Below are 22,236 nucleotides of genomic sequence, written 5' to 3'. Positions count from 1 at the left end.
TAATAATCTTTATATGTCTTCTCATTTTCCATGTGGCCCTCAAATTTCTGAAGTAAGAATTCAGTCTTACTGGCAGAGACACAGTACAGTAGTCCCAGCACTAACCAGCTTAATTGTGCTGACCAAATATATAACTAAGTTAAAATGCTGTTACTGAAAGCTCCTTTTGCTCCTTTAGCTTAGACTGCTGAAATGATTTTACACACACTTTTAAATGCCTTGTTCCTCAAATATATGGGTGCTCCAAAATACCTGTTTGACAAACACCACGTTGTAAAGCCATTTAAACATTTATGTAGCTCATCTAAGATTTCTTTGGTGCACTTTATTGTTAAGAAAATGTCAGAGAATTCCAAAGAACAGTGACAAAAGGAGCAAAGAGTGAAAGAGGCATGTCATGCTATAAAAAGGTTGAATACAGATAAATTTATCTAAATGCAGCAGATGAAATCAGCTTTGACACTTAAAGGATAAGGGTCTGATCATGCCTACCTTTGGGAAAGAAAATGGATTGAGTTTAAGTTAGGGAGCCAAAGTATCACAGAATCAATGAGGCTAGAAAAGACCTCTGACATCATCGAGTCCAACCTCTGACCAAACACCACAGTGTGACAACCAGACCATGGCACTGAGCGCCACACCCAGAATTTCCTCAGGAACACTGACTCCACCACTTCCCTGGGCCACCTATTCCAATGCTTAACAACCCCTTCCATGAAGAAATTCTTCCTGACGTCCAACCTGAATCTTCCCTGGCACAGCTTAAGGCCATTTCCTCTCATCCTGTCACTGGTTCTCAGGGAGAAGACGTCAACTCCCACCTGGCTACAGCTTCCTTTCAGGCAGTTGCAGAGAGTGATGAGGTTTCCCCTGAGCCTCCTCTACTCCAAGATAAACAACCTCAGCTCTCTCAGCCTCTCCTCATAGGACATGCACTGTAGATCCTTCACCGCTTTGTTGCCCTTCTCTGGACATGCTCCAGCAACTCAATGCCCTTAAGAAGTCTTAAGGCCAAAGGAGACATGAATGATTCTCTTTTATGACCATAAACTAAAATACAAGAAGTTCCACCTCAACTTGAGAAAGAACTTTATGTTGAAGGTGACAGAGCAGTGGAACAGACTGCCCAGGATGGTTTTGGAGTCTCCCTCTCTGAAAAACCCACCTGGATTTGTTCCTGTGTCACCTGTTTCATGTGAATCTGCCTTGGCAAGGGGACTGGAGTAGATGATCTCCACAGGTTCCTTCCAGCCACAACAACTCTGTGACTTTGAGTGCCAGCTGCTATATGTGAGACATCATCTCATTTGTTGTCCTTCACAATGACTTGCTGTGTTTATACTCGTAACTTACCTTGATATAAGGTTTGTTACCAACTCAGAAAACTTCATCCACAGCACACATTTTCTAATTCATTAATATATCAGACACAGCACATAAGGAACAAGAGGCTAGCTAATGTACTTGAGTCCACATCTAAAAGAAAAAGAAGGGTCCTCCTGACATGTTTGTGACTTGCCACAGCTGTCAACCAAGTATTAATTTAGATGCAAATGTGGTCTTAATCATAGTACTGACCTCTAGAAATTAAAACTCCAGCTATAATTAAGACAAGTGTCTGGTTTTTTGTTGTTTTTTTTTTTTTTTTTAACCACTAGGTCCCATCTGGCATTCTCATCTAAAATCTCATCCTGTAAATACGGGGAAGGAGTGCAGGATGATGAAATCAGCAGGCAGTAACTCCACAAGAGGGTGTCTTGCTGTAAGAGAGTTCACACATCCACACTTCTGCTCCACAGGCATCTTTGCCCTCCCTCAGCATGTTTTCTTCCTCCACTGCTGGCTGCAGAATCCATCTGCATCTTCAATCTGGGTGCTAGTTTGCTCAGGCCTGACAGAAGGGTGAGTGCACTGACCTTCGTAAAACGGAAACACTGACCCCCCCTCAAAAAAAAAAAGGAGAAAATTAGAAAAATAATAAAAAGGAAGAAAAAAATTGTATCTTTATAATCTTTATTGCCCTGAGGCCACCTTGTCAGCAAAAGGAGGCTGTTACACGGTGCGCTGCTCGGTACAAGGGCGGTCCTGAGGGTGCGGAGACCCGCCCACACTACAGCAGTAACAGTCCCCGGAGGGGCCGGGCCGGGCCGGGCCGAGCCGAGCCGAGCCGAGCCGAGCCGAGCCGAGCCGAGCCGAGCCGAGCCGAGCCAGACCAGGCCAGGCCAGGCCAGGCCAGGCCGCACACCCAGCGCCGCCGGCCGGGTGGCGAAGGCGGGGCGATGCCGCCTCACCGGCCCGGGCCCCGCCGCTCCTCCCAGCGCTGCCGGGCCCGCGCTGCGCAGGCGCGGGGGGGTGGCGGCCGGGCAGGGCCCGCCGTGACCTCCCGCTCCCGACTGCGATCCGGCGCTGCGGCGGGGCCGCTGCCGGGGAGGCGGGGCCGAGACGGGCACGGTGCCGCCGCTGCCTCGCGGAGGCCTTGTTAGCCCCCGGGAGGCAGCGGGCGATCGGGACGGGGTTGAGGTGCCTGGCCTCTGAAGGGCCGTGTCCCGCGTAGGAATCGCCTGCTTGCTGTAAGTGTCCAAGGTTAGAGGGCGCAGTGGCTGCACTTTGGCGTTGTGCGCCCCGCGGTTGTCACTTCACGTTCTGTGTTTGCTAGCTTTAAAAAAAACTTGTCTCGCCCTTTCGGCTGTTTTGCTTGTTTGTTTTGGCTGTTTGCTGAATAAAAGTGGAGGTAGGAAAAATCCAGGTACACCACAGGCCTGATCTCGTGGCGCACGAAGTGAAACAGAACGCCTTTAAGTCACTTCCTTGTTTGGGATTAAGTTGGAAGTCGGCTGTGTTCCGCCGAGACCTCGCCAGCACTGTGGGGTTGTTTGCAGCGATGGTCGGGCAGGAACCTGCTTTTCGTCTAAACAAGCACAATTCCATACATTTTTCTTTATGGCCAAGGTGTAAACCAGGCTTGCACCGGGTGTGTGAGTAACCCGTGTGCTATCCTGGTAACAGAGAAGATGACGAGGCTTGCCTTGCACCAGCCAGCGTGCTGGAGTGTCTCTTACTGTGATCTTGACACTGGCACTTTGTTTTAGTGAACAAGTTGAAGTTGCTGGATCACTGCATCCACAGTTTTCAGCTGAGGTAGGCGGAGCAGTGTATTCGTGTTGTTAATCTTAAGGGAGAGTTTGTTCCTTTGGGGTTCTCTGTTATTAACAATTTTAGTTCTTGCTGTCTGCGAAATGAACAATTGGCTTTGTAGTCGGTGGTGAGCAACGCGGTACCAGATGGGGGCTGGTGAGAGGGAGAGAGAGGAGCTACTCTACAAAACCGTTTCACTGTCAAGTGAATCAGCTGTTAATGCCTCTGTGTCTTCGGGTTGGTGGGTGTGAGAAGGGCCTTGTTACAATATCAGGACCTTGATGAGAGCCTTTCAACTACTTTTTCTTTTTTTTTTTTTTTTTTTTTTTGTAATGTCTTTTAAACAGGTTATGCTTAAAAGACAGTTTCTGCTGAGTGCTTTTATGGCTTCATTTGTAACTTCGTAGTAAAACAGCTACTGTGAGTATCTATTTGATTACCATATCATCTGGATCCAGACATCGCTTTTATTAAAATGTGGACTGCGAAAAAGCTTTGTAGTGCTCAAATACTGTTGCTCCAGATGAAAGAAGGCCAATTGTGTAGCTGCATGTTTCCCAAAACGTGGCAGTTCTGGATTGGAATTCCAAGCTATTGCACTTTAAGAGTGCCATATAACAGAGTTAAATTCCAGGTGAGTATTTTTGTGATTCTCTAAAGATGTAAGTGGTGTGCTTAAATACAGTGATAAAATTATTTAGTTTGAACTCTACAGAGCTAAGCTTTTGGTTTTGCAGCATTAATTATGAATTTAAGACACTTTCAGTTTATCAAGGTAACGGGGCAGGCAGCAATAAGTGCTGGAGTACCAGTGTTTCAGAGTGAATTTTTGAGTCTGATAGTTCTGAGCTGGGGAGAAACATTCATGTTCTTCAAACTGTGCTCTAGATAGTACTGCAGGATAACTGACAGGCTGATTAGTTGGAATGACAATCGTTAAGTGAGGAATAGGACCAGAATTCTCTGAAAAATTACCTAGGGATCCCATGTTGCACAGCAGAGGGTAGGGAGGAGATGTATTGGTAAGGGAGGATAAAAACAGAAGAGTTTGATTATAAAAAAATCTGTAGATGTAAATAAAAATAGTGGTAAAGGACACAAAATAAAGCTCATTTTTGATACTGGCATATCCAATTTGCAGTGGTTTTCAATATCTAGTTAAATTCATCTTTACAATATAAATTGCTGCAGACATAAGTTGTGGAACATTGAGGTTTGAACTCATTTTGTGTCAGCTAAGCAACTGCAAAATTCATCTAGGTGACTTAACAGTTACTGTCAAATAATGTCATATTACTGTTGTTTTTATTTTTCATCTTAATATATCTGACTCTCTGATTGTAGGTTTCCAAGGTAAATGATAAACAATCCGTAGTTGATAGAAAAATGGCTACTAGTGCAGAGGGAGCCAAAATAGCTGTTGGAAAAAGTCCCAGTGGAGTATGTGATGGAAGACAACATTCATTACAAGGTATTGAACCTTTTCCCGCCCTCTTCTGGGGAAGTCAGCCTTCCCTGCCCCTCTGTTGACATCTTAAGGATCAAGGTCTAGAATCTTAATTTGAAAGTTTTGTACTATGTGATCTGTTTCTCTTTGTAACTTTAAGGGGATTATATGCAAGTGTTATAGTTTGCAAAGACTCATGATTTTCATAAGGTTCTTAATGGCTGGTTAGGTTATGTACTTATTATTTTTTTCTTCAACTTCATCAAACTCTTATATTCACTGAAGGCTGTGAATTGTTATGCTAGTGCATTTTTTTCCAGTTAGAAATGTGAAAAAACAAACATTTCTGTGTCAGTGGTGATTTTTGATTCAGATAAATTAGTAGTTACCTTTATGACCTTTATTTTAGCAGTGCTGCTGAACTAAGCATTTTTTCTCTGTGACTTTGCTTGTTTTGTCACGCTGCTAATAACTTATCTTCAGATGTTCTGTTATGCATCATACATTTTAGCTCCTGTGCTTCAGGATGCTTGGTCATTTGCATTCTATGTATATTTAAGTCTTGTTTGTAAAGGTGTTTGTACTCAGTTGCTTTGGGCATTTTCAGCTTTTGTTTACAAATGGGATGACAGGGAGGTAGTTATGACAGGTTAAGACACTGGGATGGTACAATGTTTATATAATTACATTTCTCAGGAAACAGCCCTATGAGAAACTGTTGTGCTATTTCATGTGCATGACAATCAGGAAGACAGTAGTTGTCCTCAGAAAGCTGTGTGGTACTGTACCATAATTTTTCTGTACAGCCTTGTCTTTTTACATGCATTCTCTTAAAGGTTTGCATTACAAAATGGATGCAATACTGCTGAGTAAACAGAAATGCCACCACCCCTCAATAGATTTTTAATCACCAGTGGGTTGTTTTTTCCCTGCAGATGTGGTAATCTTTTATAGGGAACTCTTAGGTTTGTGTTTATTCCTGAATGCTCCTGCATTATCTGCAAAACAATGAAACTGAACAGCCCCGGTGTTCTTCTTTTACATATATTTTCTTACACTTCTGTTTTTTCTCTTGTAGACAACAGAAGCATTTCTGTCCCCTTGGCCAGTTGAAATATTTATATTTTGAATTTTGCCAATCATGTAAGATGACAACATTTTTGAAAAGCAGTGGCAGAAGTGTTAGTTCTGTCCTGTTTATGTCATCCATTATGTGCACTGTCCAGCTGAAATGTACTTGTGCATCTTCAGGGTTCATTGAAACGTTTTCTTAAGACATGCCAAGATGACAACTTTGTGTTAATAGGTGTTAATGTCCTTAGTAGTCATAACTTATGTTAAACTCTCTAAGAATATTTGTTTTGAAGTCTTGTGAAACAGGTGTTTCATACTATTTCAGGGTTAGCAAGATTTCTGCTCTCTGCTCCTGCAGGTGAAGGAAGTGGTTTGTGTCCACATGTTGAATATGCCTTATTTCTGTTACTCTATAAGAAATTGTCAGGAAGTAGTCATAATGTATACTTAATTAAATATCTCTCTGTTTCCTCTTTGGAGTTTTTATAATCATACTATACTTTTTTGATCAGAAAGGTGGGGATCTGTCATATCATCAAAGCAAAAGACATTTTTGAATCATGCTTTGACTGAAATACACCATTTTAACTTGCAAATTGAGTGATGCCATGACATATTTGCAAGAATTCTTTTTAAAGTGTCCAGTTTCCTATTACTTTCCTTTCTGATTTTACAAGACATTCATCTAAAAAATGCTTTCTTACCTTTTCCTCTTATTCAGAGATTTGTTTGCAAGGTGAAACAACATTGCCTAACTGTATCTGTGGAGCAGTAGTTCTTACAGAATCATGATTCTTATTTGTCTGTTTCATCTTCGTCATCTGCATCCTTTGTAGGTTAAGTGCTTTTTTACAGATTTGTTGAAGAGACCTCAGTTCCACCCACTTTCCTGCAGGTGGGTGCAGGATTGAAGATATTAATGTTCTGTTTCTTCTCTGTAATGCTGGGTATTTGCAATACTCTACTGATTTCAATATTCTGAACAAATCAAAGAAGACCTGATTGTGTCACCCAGCAACAGACAAATGCTAGGTATCACTTAGGAGCTAAACATGGCAAGATTTTCAAGTTAACAACTGGGTAAAGCCCTGAGCAACCAAATTTGATCTGATAGCTGACCATGTTTTAAGCATAAGAATGTTGGGCAAGAAGTCGCTTGAATGATTCAGTGATTTTTTTCCTACTCATTATTTACCCAGTTAAAAGGTTTGATGGATACATATGCATACCCCATTTCTCAGTCATGAAACTAGATGTAACCAGTGGATCTGTCATTTGAGCATGAATGTCATCTGCCAATTAACATTTGTAGTGAGGAATTAAAATTTTTTTTTTGTATATGACAAATACTTAATGTATACCTGGGAATTGATCCTAATTAATAGAAATGTAGTGTCTGGGTAACACAGCTATGCTATTGCTACTCTTAATTTGAGGTTCTCTTGGGGAATCTGTAAAACAATGTATTGTATTGCATGCCATACAAATCCAGGGGGTTAAGTACTTCTGTTTGCTAAAAGTAAAAAAATTACCTTATTTTAATGTTGTATTAATTTAATCTTTTTGGACTTGAAATTAATCTGCTTTTCACAGAGTGTGAGACTAGCAGCATTCTTGAGCCGTATTCCTTGACTTGAAATCTTAGCGCTGTTTTTTCTTCTTGTGTGTTCTCTCACTGAATCCTTTTGTCAGTCAAATAACGGATGTGAATACTCATTCAATAATCTCTCTTTCTGTCTCTTGGGTAGGGAAATGAAGGAGTCAGGAAAGTGTGGGATTCAAGTGTTAAGAAATTAACTCATATGAAAGAGTGAATGCCATGTATCCAGGCACCAAAAAGAGAATAGTGGTTACTCGCAGTAGCTGATAATTAGATGGAACTAGAGCTTGTCTAAGAGACTATAATTTCTTCATGTAGGTGTGTATGAGGAGGTATGGATATCTGACTTTAGTCAGATATGTTCTGTAATTTTTGATCTGACATTTGAATAGTTTCCTCAGTTCATATAACCTCTTTTTCTGTTCTTGCTTTAGAGAAATGTACCAGGCCCTTCTTTACACAATGAAGTATGATTTTTCTTCCACATTTGTAGGGAGTTTTTCTTTTTAAAAAACCTTTTAATCTGAAGTTTTTTACTGTAACCACGTTTTAGATACTCTTTGTGGTTCTCATCTTTTTTTTTTTTTTTTTTTTTTTTTTTTTTTTTTTTTTTTTTTTTTTTTTGTGAACATTTAATTGTTTTCCAGCAGAGAGAGATACTTTTTGGAGTGTGAGCCTAGTAGAAGGTTTAAATGTGTGTGTACATGTACATAAGCATCCATATACTTATTTTGATTTACATAACCTTATTATCTTACACTTGCATTTCTTAGTTGCATTTCATAGGTCCCTTAGATGTAATCCTTTGGATTTGTGAACTTGTACTTTGCATACTTTTTGACCTATCAGCTATGTAAACGTAATCTTTATTTCATATAGTGCTTCATATTAGTAGTGTCTTGATCTTGAGATTTGTTTTGCATAGAAATGGGAGTTGATTCTTTCATTCCTGTGTAAGAATGCAGTTGCTTTAACCAGCTTCCCCTTTTTGTCAGAATGGCCTGTGATGCAAATGCATCTTTGCTCCTAATTTGTAGGAGGTATGGAGTCAGCTGCAGCAGCTGGTTTAACTCCCAAGAGTTTAGCTATCCTGAAAGGAAGCACATTGTGGCATCATACTTCAAAGACTGTTTTAGTTTTCTTCCACTCCATTAAAAAAAAAACAACAGAGTTGTGTTTGTTATTTTCCAGTAGCATCTTGAGTAAAGTTTTTTTTAACTTCTATTCAGTACACGGACTTTTCTTTAAATTAAAAGATCCTTTTTTGCAAAAATAGTAAATCAATGTATCACTTTCTTCATTCTAAATGTCTTTCTCTCCTGTTGTCACAGCAAGAGCCAACCTCTAGTACTTTCTCTGACTACAAATGTGTTAGATTTGTTACAACTATTCCTACTTTCAAGTGGGTATGGAAGCGTTTCCAGCACAGTTGATAAACTATGTGTTTTAGCAGACTGACTGGTGCACCAAATATTCCCTGGCACTGTGAGATGCTCTCTCTGTAAAATAGCAAACCTGCTCAGATCATAAGGTCTGATTTTAATCATGCTGTGGGTAAAGCAGTTGGGTTTAGCATGCCTTCTTATCTAATGGTTTTGAGAGCTGTTTCTTCTCATCTTTCCTGGCTTTTCCATTTCAGAGATGAACAAGTATCTTGAACAAAAATGTGGTGCTGTATATGTTTGCCTGTCTTCATCAGGACTGATATAACAGTTTCTGTCTTTTGTTCCCATTCATATTAAGATGAACCCAAGTACGGCAGGGGGTTATTTTTAATTCAATACTAAGATAATGTGTACAATATCTCTTACATCTGTAAAATACAATCTATGAAATACCTTGCTTTCATTATGTGCAGAAACAGGAGAGCTAATCAATTGCACAGCATTCTGTTTGTTTATTTAATTGACTATCCTTAAGAATCTGAACTTACGCTTCCTATTTCTGGGTTCTTTTTTGTTTAATTTAAATTTCTTTGGAGTATGTGTGTGTTTTCCTACATTTAGTGCGCTTTGTATTTTATTTTGGGATTTTTTATTCCTTCTTATTTTAATAGCAGCAAAAATATGTTTTTTGTTTTTCTTTTTTTAAACTAGTAATTAGTTTAAAAATTTCTCTAATAATAATTTTAGTAAGCAAATGAGTTTCAAAGATGACAGAAAAAAATTCCTCTCTTAGAGAATTATAATGGATTCAAGGCTCTGCCTTGTGTAAGGGGGGGCGTGATCATAGAATCATAGAGTGCCTTGGGATGTGAGGCACCTTAGAGATCATCTCATTCCAACTCCCCTGCCATGGGCAGGGACACCTCCCACTAGGCCATTTGCTCAGAGCTCCATCCAGCCTGGCCCTGAGCACTGCCAGAAATGGAGTATCCACAGCATCTCTGGGCAGCATGTTCCAGTGCCTCACCACACTCACAATAAAGAATTCCTTCCTAATATCCAATCTTAACTTTCTCTCAGTTTGAATTCATTTTCCCAGTCCTGTGACTGCCTGATGAGACAGTAACCAGCAGTTTTATAATTAATTTGATTTTTTGCTAGAGGTAGCTAACAATATTTGTTCTTCCAAGGTGTTCTTTAATCACTTTTGTTCACCAGCTCTTCAACAAATCAGATGAAAATATATATTTATGTTTATATATAAAGTATGTATTTTTGATTGATTTAAAAAGGAATTTGTACTAAGGATTATTTTAGAGTTGTTTTCTGTTTCGGAGATACTAAACTAACTGCTGATTGTTTGACAAGTTTAGTAATCAAAAACTTTTAGTGTTCCCAAATAACCTGTGGTTTTTTTATATAGTTAGAGTTTGTTATGGAAAAAGAATAAATGTATATTGCAAGACGAATTGCGAGAGACTGACCGTGACGTACTGTTTCCACAGCCCAAATGAGACACATCAACCTGTCCTTCGCAGCTTGTGGCTTTCTGGGCATTTACCACTTGGGGGCAGCAGCTGCTTTTCACAGGCATGGTAAGAAGTTACTGAGAGATGTGAAAGCTTTTGCGGGAGCTTCTGCGGGATCTCTGGCTGCCGCTGTCTTGTTAGCAGTGCCAGAAAATATAGAGGTAAATTAATAAACTCGTAGGTAAAGGCCATGATAATTTTCAAAGGACATTTTTGTTTATAATCATCTTCCATTAAGTTTACTAAAATGTTTTTTGTCTTTTTATTTTCTTCTTGTTACTTGCTAGGAACAGGACTCTTGTATAATGTTTTCAATAACCATATCTCTGACTCATAAGCAAAATGTTAATGATAAAAATATTTCTTACGAACCTTATATTTTAAGCTGTGTAATACAAATCTCATGTGTGTGAATCGTAATTTGTAGACAACAGATATACTTTAATATACCCAAATGTATACTTAATGATGGTGCATAACAAAGTGAATCATTGGTCTGTTAGAGATAGGCTTTGCTAAGCAAGTGCATAGCACCACCCTTCTAACCTTTTCTGAAAGGAGGTTAAAATGGTAGATGGAGTGTGTCTTCATAAACAGCTCCCACCTGCTCAGATCTTTTTCTTGGTGCCTGTCCTCCACTGAACAGCATTAAAGGCTTTTGCATCTCCTTTAGACTCAGTGCAGCCCATGCCTTAAGAGCAGCCAGAAGGATTAACCCTCACAGCATTCTGTTCTGACATGCATCTGGGTTATTTCATCTCCAGAGATGCCACTCCTTTCTCACAGTGCACGTGGTGTCATGCAGAGAGACCAAGGTTCTGTTCAGTGATTACAGTGTTATAGATTCCATGGAGAGCATTAGGGGGTTTTTGGTGCCTGTTTGCTTGGAGAGCATTAGGGGGTTTTTTGGTGTCTGTTTGCTTGGTTTTCCCCACAGGTTAAGGCTGCTTTCCCCTCCTGAACTGTCTGTAGTGACTGCGCCTTAATAAATGTAAAGGACCAGGATTGCCAAAATGTTAGTATTTCTTTACTATTTTTAATTATTGTGGGAAAAACAGGCTGTTAGATTTCTTGTCTTAAGTTATGCTTACATTTTGTTCCAGGTGAGCATTTGATAATTCCTCTAGGCCTTGCTTATTTCATTTCGTTTGATTAAAATAATAGTCCCACAAAACCCCACTTTGCCACTGATCTTTCTGTTTGTTTGTTGGTTGTTTCTGCTGGGATATGAACTCAGCTTGCAGCATTAACTATACTTCTTTCAGCAGTTGGCTTTTCCCTGGCTTCTTTCCCCCATCCCACTCCCCTGCAAGCATTCTTTATATGACTTGGTATTAGACGAGTTCCTCTCTGTTGTGGAGAGAACCTCATTGTATTCTGTGCAGGCATTTCTCTCCTTCTGTCACCTCTGACTGGTAGTTCACTTTCAAGTGTGCCTGGTATAATGTGTACCTCTGACTTTAATTTCCTCTGTGGTGAGCATGGCAGCCCTTTGTTAGCCCAAGGAAATTTTTCTGCTTATTGCAGACCCTGGGTATGAGCTCTTGTTCTCAGCCTGGTCCAGCTTACAAAGATCTTTCTAAGTAAAATATTAGAACAGTTTTTAGTTTTTGTTTGTGGAAACTAAGTCTACATTACATTGAGTCTGTTGTATTTTCCTTGAAAATTTGTCATATTATTGCAAGCTGAAGAAAGCTTCATGAACTTTCTAGTCCTTTCATTTTTTGTGTACTTTTTAGTTGTTCTGTTACAGTGTGTAAATGGAAAATTGGGACTTCTTTTGTCTGTGAGAATAATTCTAATTCTCATGTAATTTAAGTAAAGGCAGTTTTCTGTGCTGAATAGAATTAACTTTTCATATCAGGATAATTATATTATTATCTTTACTATGTTTCTAGCTTGCAGTATTTTATATCCACAAGTGTAGCTCCTAATCAGTTAATTATTTTTTTCTTCCCTCCCCCACCTTTCCCCCCAGAGATGGCAATGTTAGGTAAGCCATAATTAGGACTTTCTGCATCTCCTAGTCTCAAAGCTGTAATGCAACCTGTCCTTATCTTGGAGAGAATGTAACATTGAAGATATATTATTGCTGTTCTAAGACAGTTTCCAAATTTTTTTGTCATATATTGGATTTTTGTCACTGTTTTTAAATGTGTGGGACTTGAAAATTCTAAGTAGGTTTATTTAGTTATAGGTAAATAACTTTATTTTAAATTTACCTTGGTCATGTTTGATATCAAGTTTGCTTAACTCAATACAAGCAGTTACAATTTCTAAACATGGCATCAGTCACTATTTAAAATGTAGATGTATTGTTTAAAGCTTCTAGCACTCAGATTCTAAAACAATTCATAGTTGTAAGAAGTTGTCCCTTTTGAGAGCAGAAATTGAGAGTCTAGGTACAGTCCATTCTTAGCACTTGTAACATGGAAAGTAGTTTTCTGTCATTTCCCTAGTTTGGTACACTTAGCTCCCCATAACTTTATTTAAGCATCTTAGATACAGAGATAGTAGTTCTGAGGTGCTTCTGTGTAGGATTTTATGGATTTTTTTTTTGCATTTTTAGAGAGAAGTGTCTGAATGTGCCTTATGTATTTTAGTTGGCTTCGAGCTGGCAGTGGCAAGTATCTCATGGGGTAAAGGTGCAGATCTAACCAATGTGAAGCTAAGTAGCACAAATAATTGTTTCTTAAGAGATATGAACCTTTTAGTGAACTTTTTTGATTCATTTATTTAAAGGCCATATAAAGAAAGTGGATGCCAGAACTACATTTTTGTCTTTTGCATAGCTGAGTGCTTTAACATACAAGTGATGTGAGGAAGTTTAACTCCTTCAGTTAGCTGGCTCTGATCTCATGTTAATCCTCACCCTACCTCCTTCCTTGTTCTTTCTGTATTCTCCTCCTCAATGGGATACATTCACGTCTCTCTTTTTTTTTCCCCTTTCCTTTCTGTAGTCACTCAGTCATTGATTTTGTTACTAACAACATATTTATTCTTTATGCACATACCCAATAATCCAGGAAACCCAAACTATTTTTTATTCATGTGATTATATGGGTGAATGTGGGTGAATTTGTAAAGTACCAATTTCAGAAGGTTGCATAAGATTGAATTTAGGTTTTTTTCTGAAGTCCCTAAAATCATTAGAAAAACCTGCATGAAAGGATAAAAAAAGGATTACAAATATTGAATAGTGAGTCTTAAGCACTTAGGATCATAATTCATTGTTTCAGAATGTTATGGCTAAAAATAAATTATACCAATTCCTTCACTGTCCCTTTGGAGTTCTTGTGACTCACACTTCAAGCTATTTTTTTGCAGTCATTAATGCTGGGCATTTCAGCTTGTGTAAAAGATTCTCTGTGCAGGAATCTGTTACCTGTTTTTCTGATGTGTATTTTCTTTGTATGTCACATATCATCAGTTTTCCATTCATTAAATACTGCCATAGTATTTTATTAATTAAATATGTGTATTTGCTAGTAGCTTGTTTTTTGCTTTAGTGAGAAGAAATTCTTGTATTTTTAATTTTTCTTACTGCTTATAAGCATCTTAAGGTATACTTGTGTCTGGTTTAAGTTCTGAAGCAGACCTTAAAATGAAAGGTGGCTTTAGACTTTGAACTAAATGTTTGTTCTTGTAATGGCTTGATCTAGGGAACTGAGTATAGAAGAATAGCCTTTAACTTTGCTTGGTTGTTGGAGTGTTATCCTCAGAGCTGTTTTTTTTTTTCTTTTTTTTTATTAGGGATTTTTTTCCTTACAAATTAATCCTTAGGAAAGGACCAACATTTTGTTATGTATGTCTTGTTACAAACCATAACATTTTGTTATGTATGTCTTGTTACATATGGGAAAATCCTTCAGTTTGATCTAATAACTTTTATTAAAGCTTTAGCCTCTAGTATATTTTAGGTACTGCAGTTGAACATGCTTCCCATCACTTTAACATCCTTAATGGTTTATGCTTTTCATTTCCAGAAATGTAAGCACTTTGCCTATGGATTTGCAGAGGAAGTCAGAAGATTGAACTTTGGTGCTGTAACGCCTGGTTATGATTTTATGAAAACACTTAGGTACCTATCTTAATGCTTCTGTAAGATCATTTTTGTGCTAGAAAGCTCTCCAAACGCAAATTGAGAGGGTGCATATTTCTGCTGTGCTGTGGGGTGCTCACCCCTAATGCATTAGCAAGGCTTTTAAATAATGGTGGTGAGTAATGCTGAGCATTTTCTTTCCTCTAGGGAGGGCATAGAATCTATTCTTCCTTCTGATGTTCATGAGATAGCTGAGAACCGGCTCTATGTGTCAGTCACTAACTCCAAGAGTGGGCAAAATCACTTGGTTTCAAACTTTGCCTCCAGGGAGGACCTCATTAAGGTAATCATGTTGAATATGGTAGTTGTAAATAAAAACTCCGGGGTTTCTTCAAGGCTTAAGGGTATATTATTAATTGTACAGTAAAATCACTGGTTTATTCAGGTAACCATGTCTACTCCCAGTGGTGCTACAACCATAATATAAACAATGTTTAAAGCAGAATTTGATCCTACATGTTCACAAATTTTTGCTTAAATTTATTAGGCATTTGTGTTCCTTCACTGTTTATTCAAGTTCTGCCTTGTGGGCAAAGTGTTTCTAAAAGTAACAGGTAACTAATTGTTGAAGTAAATGAGAACACAGTAAAAAATCTCAAAATGTTTTAAAAATGTTTGCATCTCTTACTTCACTGATATCATTGTTTCATCATAAAAAGAAGTTTTAAAAAAATGGAACAGTTCCTACAGGTGCTTGTGGATACTAGTTATAATGTAATGCTAAGTACTGTATATAAGCTGGAAAGTATATCTTCCACTGTCCTTCTCTTCATCTGAATGCCACATTTTAAATTTGGATCAGGATTGTATGCATAAGCTGATAAGAGATGGTAGGAGCAATTCAGATGCATGTGAAGCAGATGTTCTTTCTAGTAATTGATTCTATCTTAGTGGAAGACATAATAAGATGTATCAGATTAAAGGAGAAAATAGTATAAGAAGGAATTCCTTCTTTCTCTATCCTTGTGGATGCTTAGTGCAAATTCTTTATAGTTATCACTTTAAAAAATGACACTTATTAACAAAACCTTAAAGTGTCCGTTGGAAGTTTGCCTTTAAAGTTTGCTTTTTTTACTTACCTTTTACTTTTTAAAATTTTGACCCTATTATATTCTACATAGACAGTGCTCAAAATTTACAGGACTTTGTCATGCAAATATAATTCTGTGAAGAGTTTATCTCAAGTTATGCACTATTGTTTCTAGCTGTAGTATGCAATGGTAGCTAGTGTGGAGATTTTTATTCTTTATGTGTTTTTGCAGTGAAATCTTCTAACCTGGAGACAGTGAGAAGCATAAGGAAGACCTTGAGAATATGTACATTTTACTAGTATTTCAATAGTTTTTTTCCTTGATTTAGCCATTGCTGTTCTATTCTTTTGTTCTCGATGATAGCAGTAGGGTGGGTTGGAATAATAGTAATGAAATTACACATAACTGCTCATTGGAATATATTCATATTGTCTGATCTTTCAGTCCAGCTCCTAATGCCTGTTTTTGTGCCTGCCTTCAGCTCTGTCTGTATCATGAGTACAGCTCTCTGAGTGCTGGTGGCTGCCACAGGAGCAGGGATGGTAGAGCTTGTTAGGTTATTTTATTGTATCATGCCTAGGCATGACCTACAGCCAGGGCATGGATAAAGGTACTGCTGGGCAGATTGTTTTATATAGCAAAACATCTGTACCCCCTGCCAGAAATCTTTCAACCTCAATGCTTAACAACCAAGCCTTACGGTTCCAAAGTTTTTCATCATGGCTAAACTGAATGCACGTTGCTACAATGTTAAGCTTTTATCTTTTTTACTATTCCCTATGGACTTGGAAAGGCAGGTAATAGTCTCCCATTTTTTAACTAGTCTTTCCATATGTGAAGACAATTGTCGTGTATCAGCATTCATAGATTTGCAGTTCCTAAACTGGAGGTGAGGGGGAAGAGAGGCATGAACTGTGTGTTTGTGAGGGAGCAAGGCACAGAACACTGGTACATTTACTTTGGTAAAATAAAGTAGTGCCTAGAAGTCCACGCTGCTCTGTTAGTGGTAGGAAATACTGAAAGTATTTGTTCTTCAAACTTGTTCTGCCTTTCCTCTCTCAGGAGATCTCAGTGACTTTATAAGAACAGCTGCTTTCTTCAGGCCTCTTGAAAAGAACTCCAACTTCGCAGGAGTCACCTGGTTTTGACTCCATTCACTAAATCTTTTTTCTGCATTTCTCTTAGTTTAGAAGGGCCAAAGTCATTGAGATGGAATTGAGGAAGAGAGGAGAAAAGGTGCAGGGCTGGGGAAGAAGCTGATGTTGGGAACTTGGGAATCTTGTTGTAGACTTTTGTGAGCAAAAGGCCTGTTCAGTAGAGAAATAGCTGCAGTTTCACTTTTGGAAACTGAGAGAGCCTTTTTATCTGTGCTCAGACAAAGCTCTACATCACTAGGAAGAGAAATAGGCAGGAAAACTGTTCTCAGAGCAGAAGTTGAAGACTTCATACACATTTACAGTCTTTATTAAAACTTGTTAGGGGAACAGAAGGGCTTAATACTAAAATAACTTAAATTTTGTAAAAGTAAATGTAAGTCCAGCCAAAAAAGCATAGGCATTTTCTTTCATAATCTCTATGGATTGTGATTTTTTTCTGCAGCTTTTAATCTTTCACACAGTGTATGCACCAGTTTGTGACCTGCTTCTGTTCCCCAGGTTGGTCATCAGTGCCACCACACAAGCGTGTGCATATCCACCCTATTTAGGTGTATGAAAAATTCTGGCATACTGCACTTTGTCCCTGCATTTACCTTTTCTCCTGGAAATGCTGTATACTGATTGCTTCTATATGTATGGGTGGTACACAGGTATAGAAATACCGCACTGTCTCATAGGTATTGCTATGAATGGATAGAAGGGTATATTTGTGTGCACAACTGTACATGAGATCAGAGTGTCCTGGCTAAAAAAAAAAATTAAAATAAAAATCAAGAACGGCTGTAGACAGCAATGAAGCCTTACAGTAGGGGAAATAGTAGTTTGTTAGTATTTGAATATATAAATACAAACATTGGTAAAGGTATACATATGTGAATTTCCTGGATGTTCATGGCAATCTGATTAGAAAAGTAAACACTATATTAATATGCTAACAGAATGACTTGGTCAGCTTCTTCTTTGACAATAAATTGCTTTTTTATCATATGCATATTTAATTTCTTGAAAAACGTAGATTTACTTCACATTGTGTAAAACTAAGTTGAATCTACTCTTAAATCACATAGTCATTGAGTTAAATTTTGATTGTTTGTTTTAACAGTTATCACTGTGATGTCTTAAAAAACCAAACCCTATTGAATAATTTTAATCACATTTTGACATACCACAACAAGAAGACATTTTGAAATGACAGTGCATTTATGTAAAACTAATATATTGACTGGTAAATATACATGGAAACATGTATTAGTTCTAAATTACTTTGTTGCCATTTTTTTTCTCTGCTCTTTCTGCTTTCTTTTCTCTAGGTCCTGCTAGCAAGTAGTTTTATACCAGTGTATGCAGGAATTAAGCCAGTGGAATTTAAAGGACAGGTAATTTTTCATGAGCTACAAACTTTCTTTTAAAATGTTTTTCATTTATGGTGTAATTATTTTGTCTTAAGGGAAAGCAATTTCAGTACTATATTTTGTATTTCTTATAAGGAAACCTTTTTACAATTGTCTACTCAATCTAGCTCCTACAACATTTTTGTTTTTCTTACATAAATATATGAACACTTAAAGCATAATTTTAAAAGCGTGAAAATGGCTATTTCTTCCTTATGATAAATAGATGATACTTCAGTTCCCCATTCGTAGAAATATCTCCAGTACCTTTATAACCTTCACAGACCCCCCCTGTCAAAAAGCCCCACAAAACCATATGTATTTGCTGCTAGCAAAGTAGTCATTATATCAGAAAGCTTGTCAGCTTTAGAATTACAGATACAGCAATACATATCAGCTGATCAATGTGATGCATCTGGTCAACAGATCTCATGGATGATGTCAGTGAATCCATTTAGCCAGCAGACCCCTGCTGAATTTTGAGCTATGCCTGTGACACAGAAAGAAGTAGGAAGGTATAAGTACATTAACAAGAGATGTCACAGGTGTCCTGTTTATATTGGAATGGAATTTGGCCCCTAGATCTCATTCTTCGCTGTGCTCAACTCCTGCAGCAGGATTAGGTCTGCTCCCTCTTATGTCATAGTTGTTCAGCTCCTTCCTGCCTTTACCTTCCACTTTCCAGCTACTGCTGTCTTGTGTAGTGTATGTAAGAAGAAATGAGGCTCTGGAAGAAAAAAATCACAGAAGAGGAGAGGAGTCATTTGTGGTTTAACTTCTGCAGTCTGAGTACCTGCACATACAGATTGTACAGCTCCAGTTGTCAATCAGAATAATTTTCTAGAGGAATATACGTTATCTGATTAATATCTGATATGTTATGTGTATGTATGTTATGTTAACAGTCTTGTCTTTATATGTGTGCATTGAGAAAAATTCCATATGGAACATTTTATTTTTAATTAACTAAAAAGTCTTATAAGTAGCTTGATAAATACCTTACACGTGAATTTGTACATTATGTTAAATGCTCATTGATTCAAATCTCTGTGTGTACATTGTCAGTTCCTTGATATTTGACACACACTAAAGCTTTTTCATTGTATTCTTAGAGGGAAACTTGTAAGTTTTCTTGAAAGTGAAGGAGGGAGGGTCAATAAGGGTAAAGTATTGCATTGTGGTCATACTGTACTGGTGTTACTTTGATAATATATCTGTTTTCCAATAGAAGTGGGTTGATGGTGGCCTTACCAATGGCCTTCCTATCTTGCCTGTTGGAAGAACGGTGACAATTTCCCCTTTCAGTGGTCGATTAGATATCTGTCCACAAGATAAAGGGCGTGTGGACCTGTATGTTAAATTAGCAAAACAAGACATGATGGTAAGTTGCTTGTTTATAAATTTAAAAACACTAAAACATACTTCTGCAGTTATCTTCATATTTAAGTGTTTATTTTGTGCTCTTATATCAGCTTATGTAAAGTTTTGGCATTTTCTGTTTTGCAAATGGAGGTTAAACCTTCTCTGAAACACAAGGAAAGGAAAATGTAGAAGAAAGAAGAAAGTTTGAAAAGCAGTGATCTAGTACAAAATTGAACAAATTATATCAGGCTGTTCAGTGTAAATAATACTAGGTTTGGTTTACATATCAGGTGTCTTTGTCTATGCAAGATGTTTTTAGAAAAAAATAAAGTGCAATACCTCAGAAGAAGGCAGCTGCAGAACATTTCCTCATACTCACTGAAATCAATTGCTCTAACTGAATTTGAAATACAAGTCTAAGTTATACATTTAAAATGATATATACAGTGATTTGTCACTGATTTGCACACGAGAGCTTGTGAACATTTGTGACTACAATGCATTTTCAGAAGTTTTGTTAGAAGTTGCAGAAACATTTCTGTATGTTGCAATACAAGACTGATTTTTATTGTTTCCTTTTCATTGTTGACATTTCTGTCTTTGTAACCTTTTTCTCACAAGCTTTAACCACAGTTTTGCTTTCTTCAGCATGCTGAAAGAAAATACTGAATAGTGATAGACCTACTGGTCAACAGTATTCCTTTAGAAAGAAAAATTAACAATAATAATTAGTTTAAAACTTTCTTTCTAGGCAGTTTTTAATGTTCTCTTAATTTTAGTAAAATTAGTGTTATATGTAATGCCTTTCTCAATTGGACCAGTTTTTGAATCTTCATAATATTTCACAGAGTGATATTAAGCATGGTAGTACTTGGTAAAGATCATAAAGTATGAAATTATTGATTTCATATATATCTTGGAAATATAATAATTCATTGTATATTTCTTGGTTGTGTTTTGTATCTAGAGGATGAAAAATGAGCTGGTGATTGTTTTAGTTTAGAGACAGGAAATTATTGCACAGTTACATTGCTACTGGGGTCATGTGCAAACTTGTGCAAAATCCCAGGCAACATTTTAAACTATTCAAATTGAAGCACCTCTGCTTTTGGGGCTGTAAAAATGATGACTAAGAATAATTTCATTTCAGCAATATTGTAACCTGCATAAATTGAAGAGTTGTACATCTTCATCTCTCTATATGGGAATGTAAATAGTTTTCTGTCTCTCCCTCTCCTAGTGTCAGAATTTGAATAATTGCTTACTTCAAATAATGAAGATGATTCAGATATTGTTTTGCAAAATTGTTTCTAATAATGTGACTAAGTATTAATTATATAAAGAAATTTTTCAGAACATTATTAAATATAATTATATTTTTAGTTTGTTGTAAACAATTTAATAAAATCTCTATTCAAGAATAAACCTCCAAAATCCGTTTACATATTCAGAGTGGCCACTTAAGATGCTGAGTAGTTCTTAATTTGTTGGTAGTAGAAGCTACATTTATACTCCTATGTTAAACATTGCCTGGGAATGTTCCCAAGAATGTGGTTGTTTGCACTAGTAAGTTGTCAAAATACTTCTTTGCACAAGTTTAACATGTGCCAGCTACCACTGTGTGAGACAGTTTCAAGAGTGTTTCCAAAGCTAAAGTGTTTCAGAAACTTCAGACAGTTTTACAGGCAGACAGTCTGTCTTGGATGCTGTGAGTTTGACTCTGTGTGTGTGGACTGTTTGTGCCAGTTTGTCCTGGCACCCAGCAGAGACCCTGGATGTGGTTAATTCCTGGTGGAGGCACAGCCATGCCAGTCTTTTCATTTTACATATGCTCCATGAAACAGATGACAGAACAGTCACATCTAGATAAGTTGCATTAATAAACTAATTTACAGCTTCTTGCTCTGTTGCAGCTGTCTCTGGCCAACCTAGTAAGGCTTAATCAAGCTTTGTTCCCACCAGACCAGGAGAAAATGGAATTGTTGTACCAAAATGGCTTTGACGATGCTGTACGCTTTTTATTGAAAGAAAACTGGTTTGAGTAGACAGCTCATAGGAAATTAGCAAAGCATGAGGGATGTCAAAACACACCCACAGGCATCCTAGAGAATCTCAGGGATTGCTGCCTCAGTTCCTGTTCATGAAAATAAACTTCCCAATGGACTTGAATCTGCTTTTGCTGAGAAAGTATCAGTTGCACTCCACGGAGCTGTATAAACATGTCAGAACAGGAGCTGGACGTGCCTGGTGAATGTCTTGTTTTGAGGAGGTTCCACTTAGATTCATTTTGCTTCAGCTGGGGACTTGAGTGTGGGATTTGTAAAAAGTGTCATAATTACAGAAATTTGGAAAGGTCTTTTTCAGTGTTATTTGAGAGGAGAATTGATGTTATATAATGAAAAATTACCATCTGTATTATTCATGTAACAGAATTCTGTGTATTAGTTCTGCATATTAACTGGATGCTCACATTGTTACTGAACTAAAATGTAACTTGCACTGTTCCAAAGGTCTTGAAAATTAAGTACTAGACACAAGAAGATAAAACATTTGCACTCTTATGTATTTTTTTCACTTTAAAAGTTCTTTCCTCAGTGAATGTCTTCTTTTAAAATTTTAAATACTACCTGATTTTTTTAGCAGAAATGAGATATAAAAATAACATATAAAGAAGGGTGTAAAAATTGTTATATTTATTATGTTTTCTCCCTCTGCCAAAACTGAATAAATATATTTTCTTGAAACTTCTGTCAAGAGTTTATTTACAAGTGTCTTGGAATGCTGTAATGATCTGATTTTCTACTATCAGTCTGCTGGAGTGTCATTGATGAGAGTCAGTGGGTAATGAGCTCAGATTCCCATACCTTATTATTTTAACATTCATGTTGCATTGATTACCTTAAGTTCAGGACTTTCAGTCTCAGTGCCCAAATGCTAAAATCTGCAACTGTTTATGTAAAAGCAAAGAGTGTGTGGTTTAAAAGTGTAGGGCTTAAGTTGATTTATTAGGTTAAAAAAAAAAA

General features: G+C 37.4%; 1 protein-coding gene across 3 annotated transcripts; it reads left to right on the top strand.

The window, feature by feature from the left end:
* The first annotated feature begins 2,361 nt into the window (after positions 1 to 2,361).
* Positions 2,362 to 22,191, top strand: PNPLA4 (patatin like phospholipase domain containing 4). 3 transcript variants are annotated; one of them, XM_038147728.1, is made up of 9 exons: positions 2,362 to 2,570; positions 3,483 to 3,769; positions 4,480 to 4,606; positions 10,147 to 10,331; positions 14,157 to 14,251; positions 14,420 to 14,555; positions 17,771 to 17,836; positions 19,080 to 19,232; positions 21,109 to 22,191. In XM_038147728.1, the coding sequence occupies exons 2-9, from the start codon at positions 3,611 to 3,613 to the stop codon at positions 21,256 to 21,258; spliced, it is 1,071 nt and encodes a 356-aa protein (XP_038003656.1). In that variant the 5' UTR covers positions 2,362 to 2,570; positions 3,483 to 3,610; the 3' UTR covers positions 21,259 to 22,191. The 3 variants fall into 3 exon arrangements, with proteins under 3 accessions (XP_038003656.1, XP_038003674.1, XP_038003667.1); XM_038147746.1 differs by having other exon boundaries at positions 2,367 to 2,570; positions 21,127 to 22,191; XM_038147739.1 differs by lacking the exon at positions 2,362 to 2,570 and adding an exon at positions 2,579 to 3,138.
* Positions 22,192 to 22,236: the final 45 nt, after the last annotated feature.

This window comes from Motacilla alba, chromosome 1 (genome assembly GCF_015832195.1).
Source record: "Motacilla alba alba isolate MOTALB_02 chromosome 1, Motacilla_alba_V1.0_pri, whole genome shotgun sequence".
Lineage (NCBI taxonomy): Eukaryota > Metazoa > Chordata > Aves > Passeriformes > Motacillidae > Motacilla > Motacilla alba.
Note: the sequence above shows the minus strand (reverse complement) of the source record. Positions and strands in the feature narration are given on the sequence as shown.

Bases quoted from the DNA above. Each gene is read 5' to 3' on its own strand.
- PNPLA4 (XM_038147728.1), top strand. From the start codon at position 3,611: ATGTGGACTGCGAAAAAGCTTTGTAGTGCTCAAATACTGTTGCTCCAG. The intron at 10,332-14,156 runs GTAAATTAATAA...TTTCATTTCCAG, and splicing joins CAGTGCCAGAAAATATAGAG to AAATGTAAGCACTTTGCCTA. The intron at 19,233-21,108 runs GTAAGTTGCTTG...ACTAATTTACAG, and splicing joins TAGCAAAACAAGACATGATG to CTTCTTGCTCTGTTGCAGCT.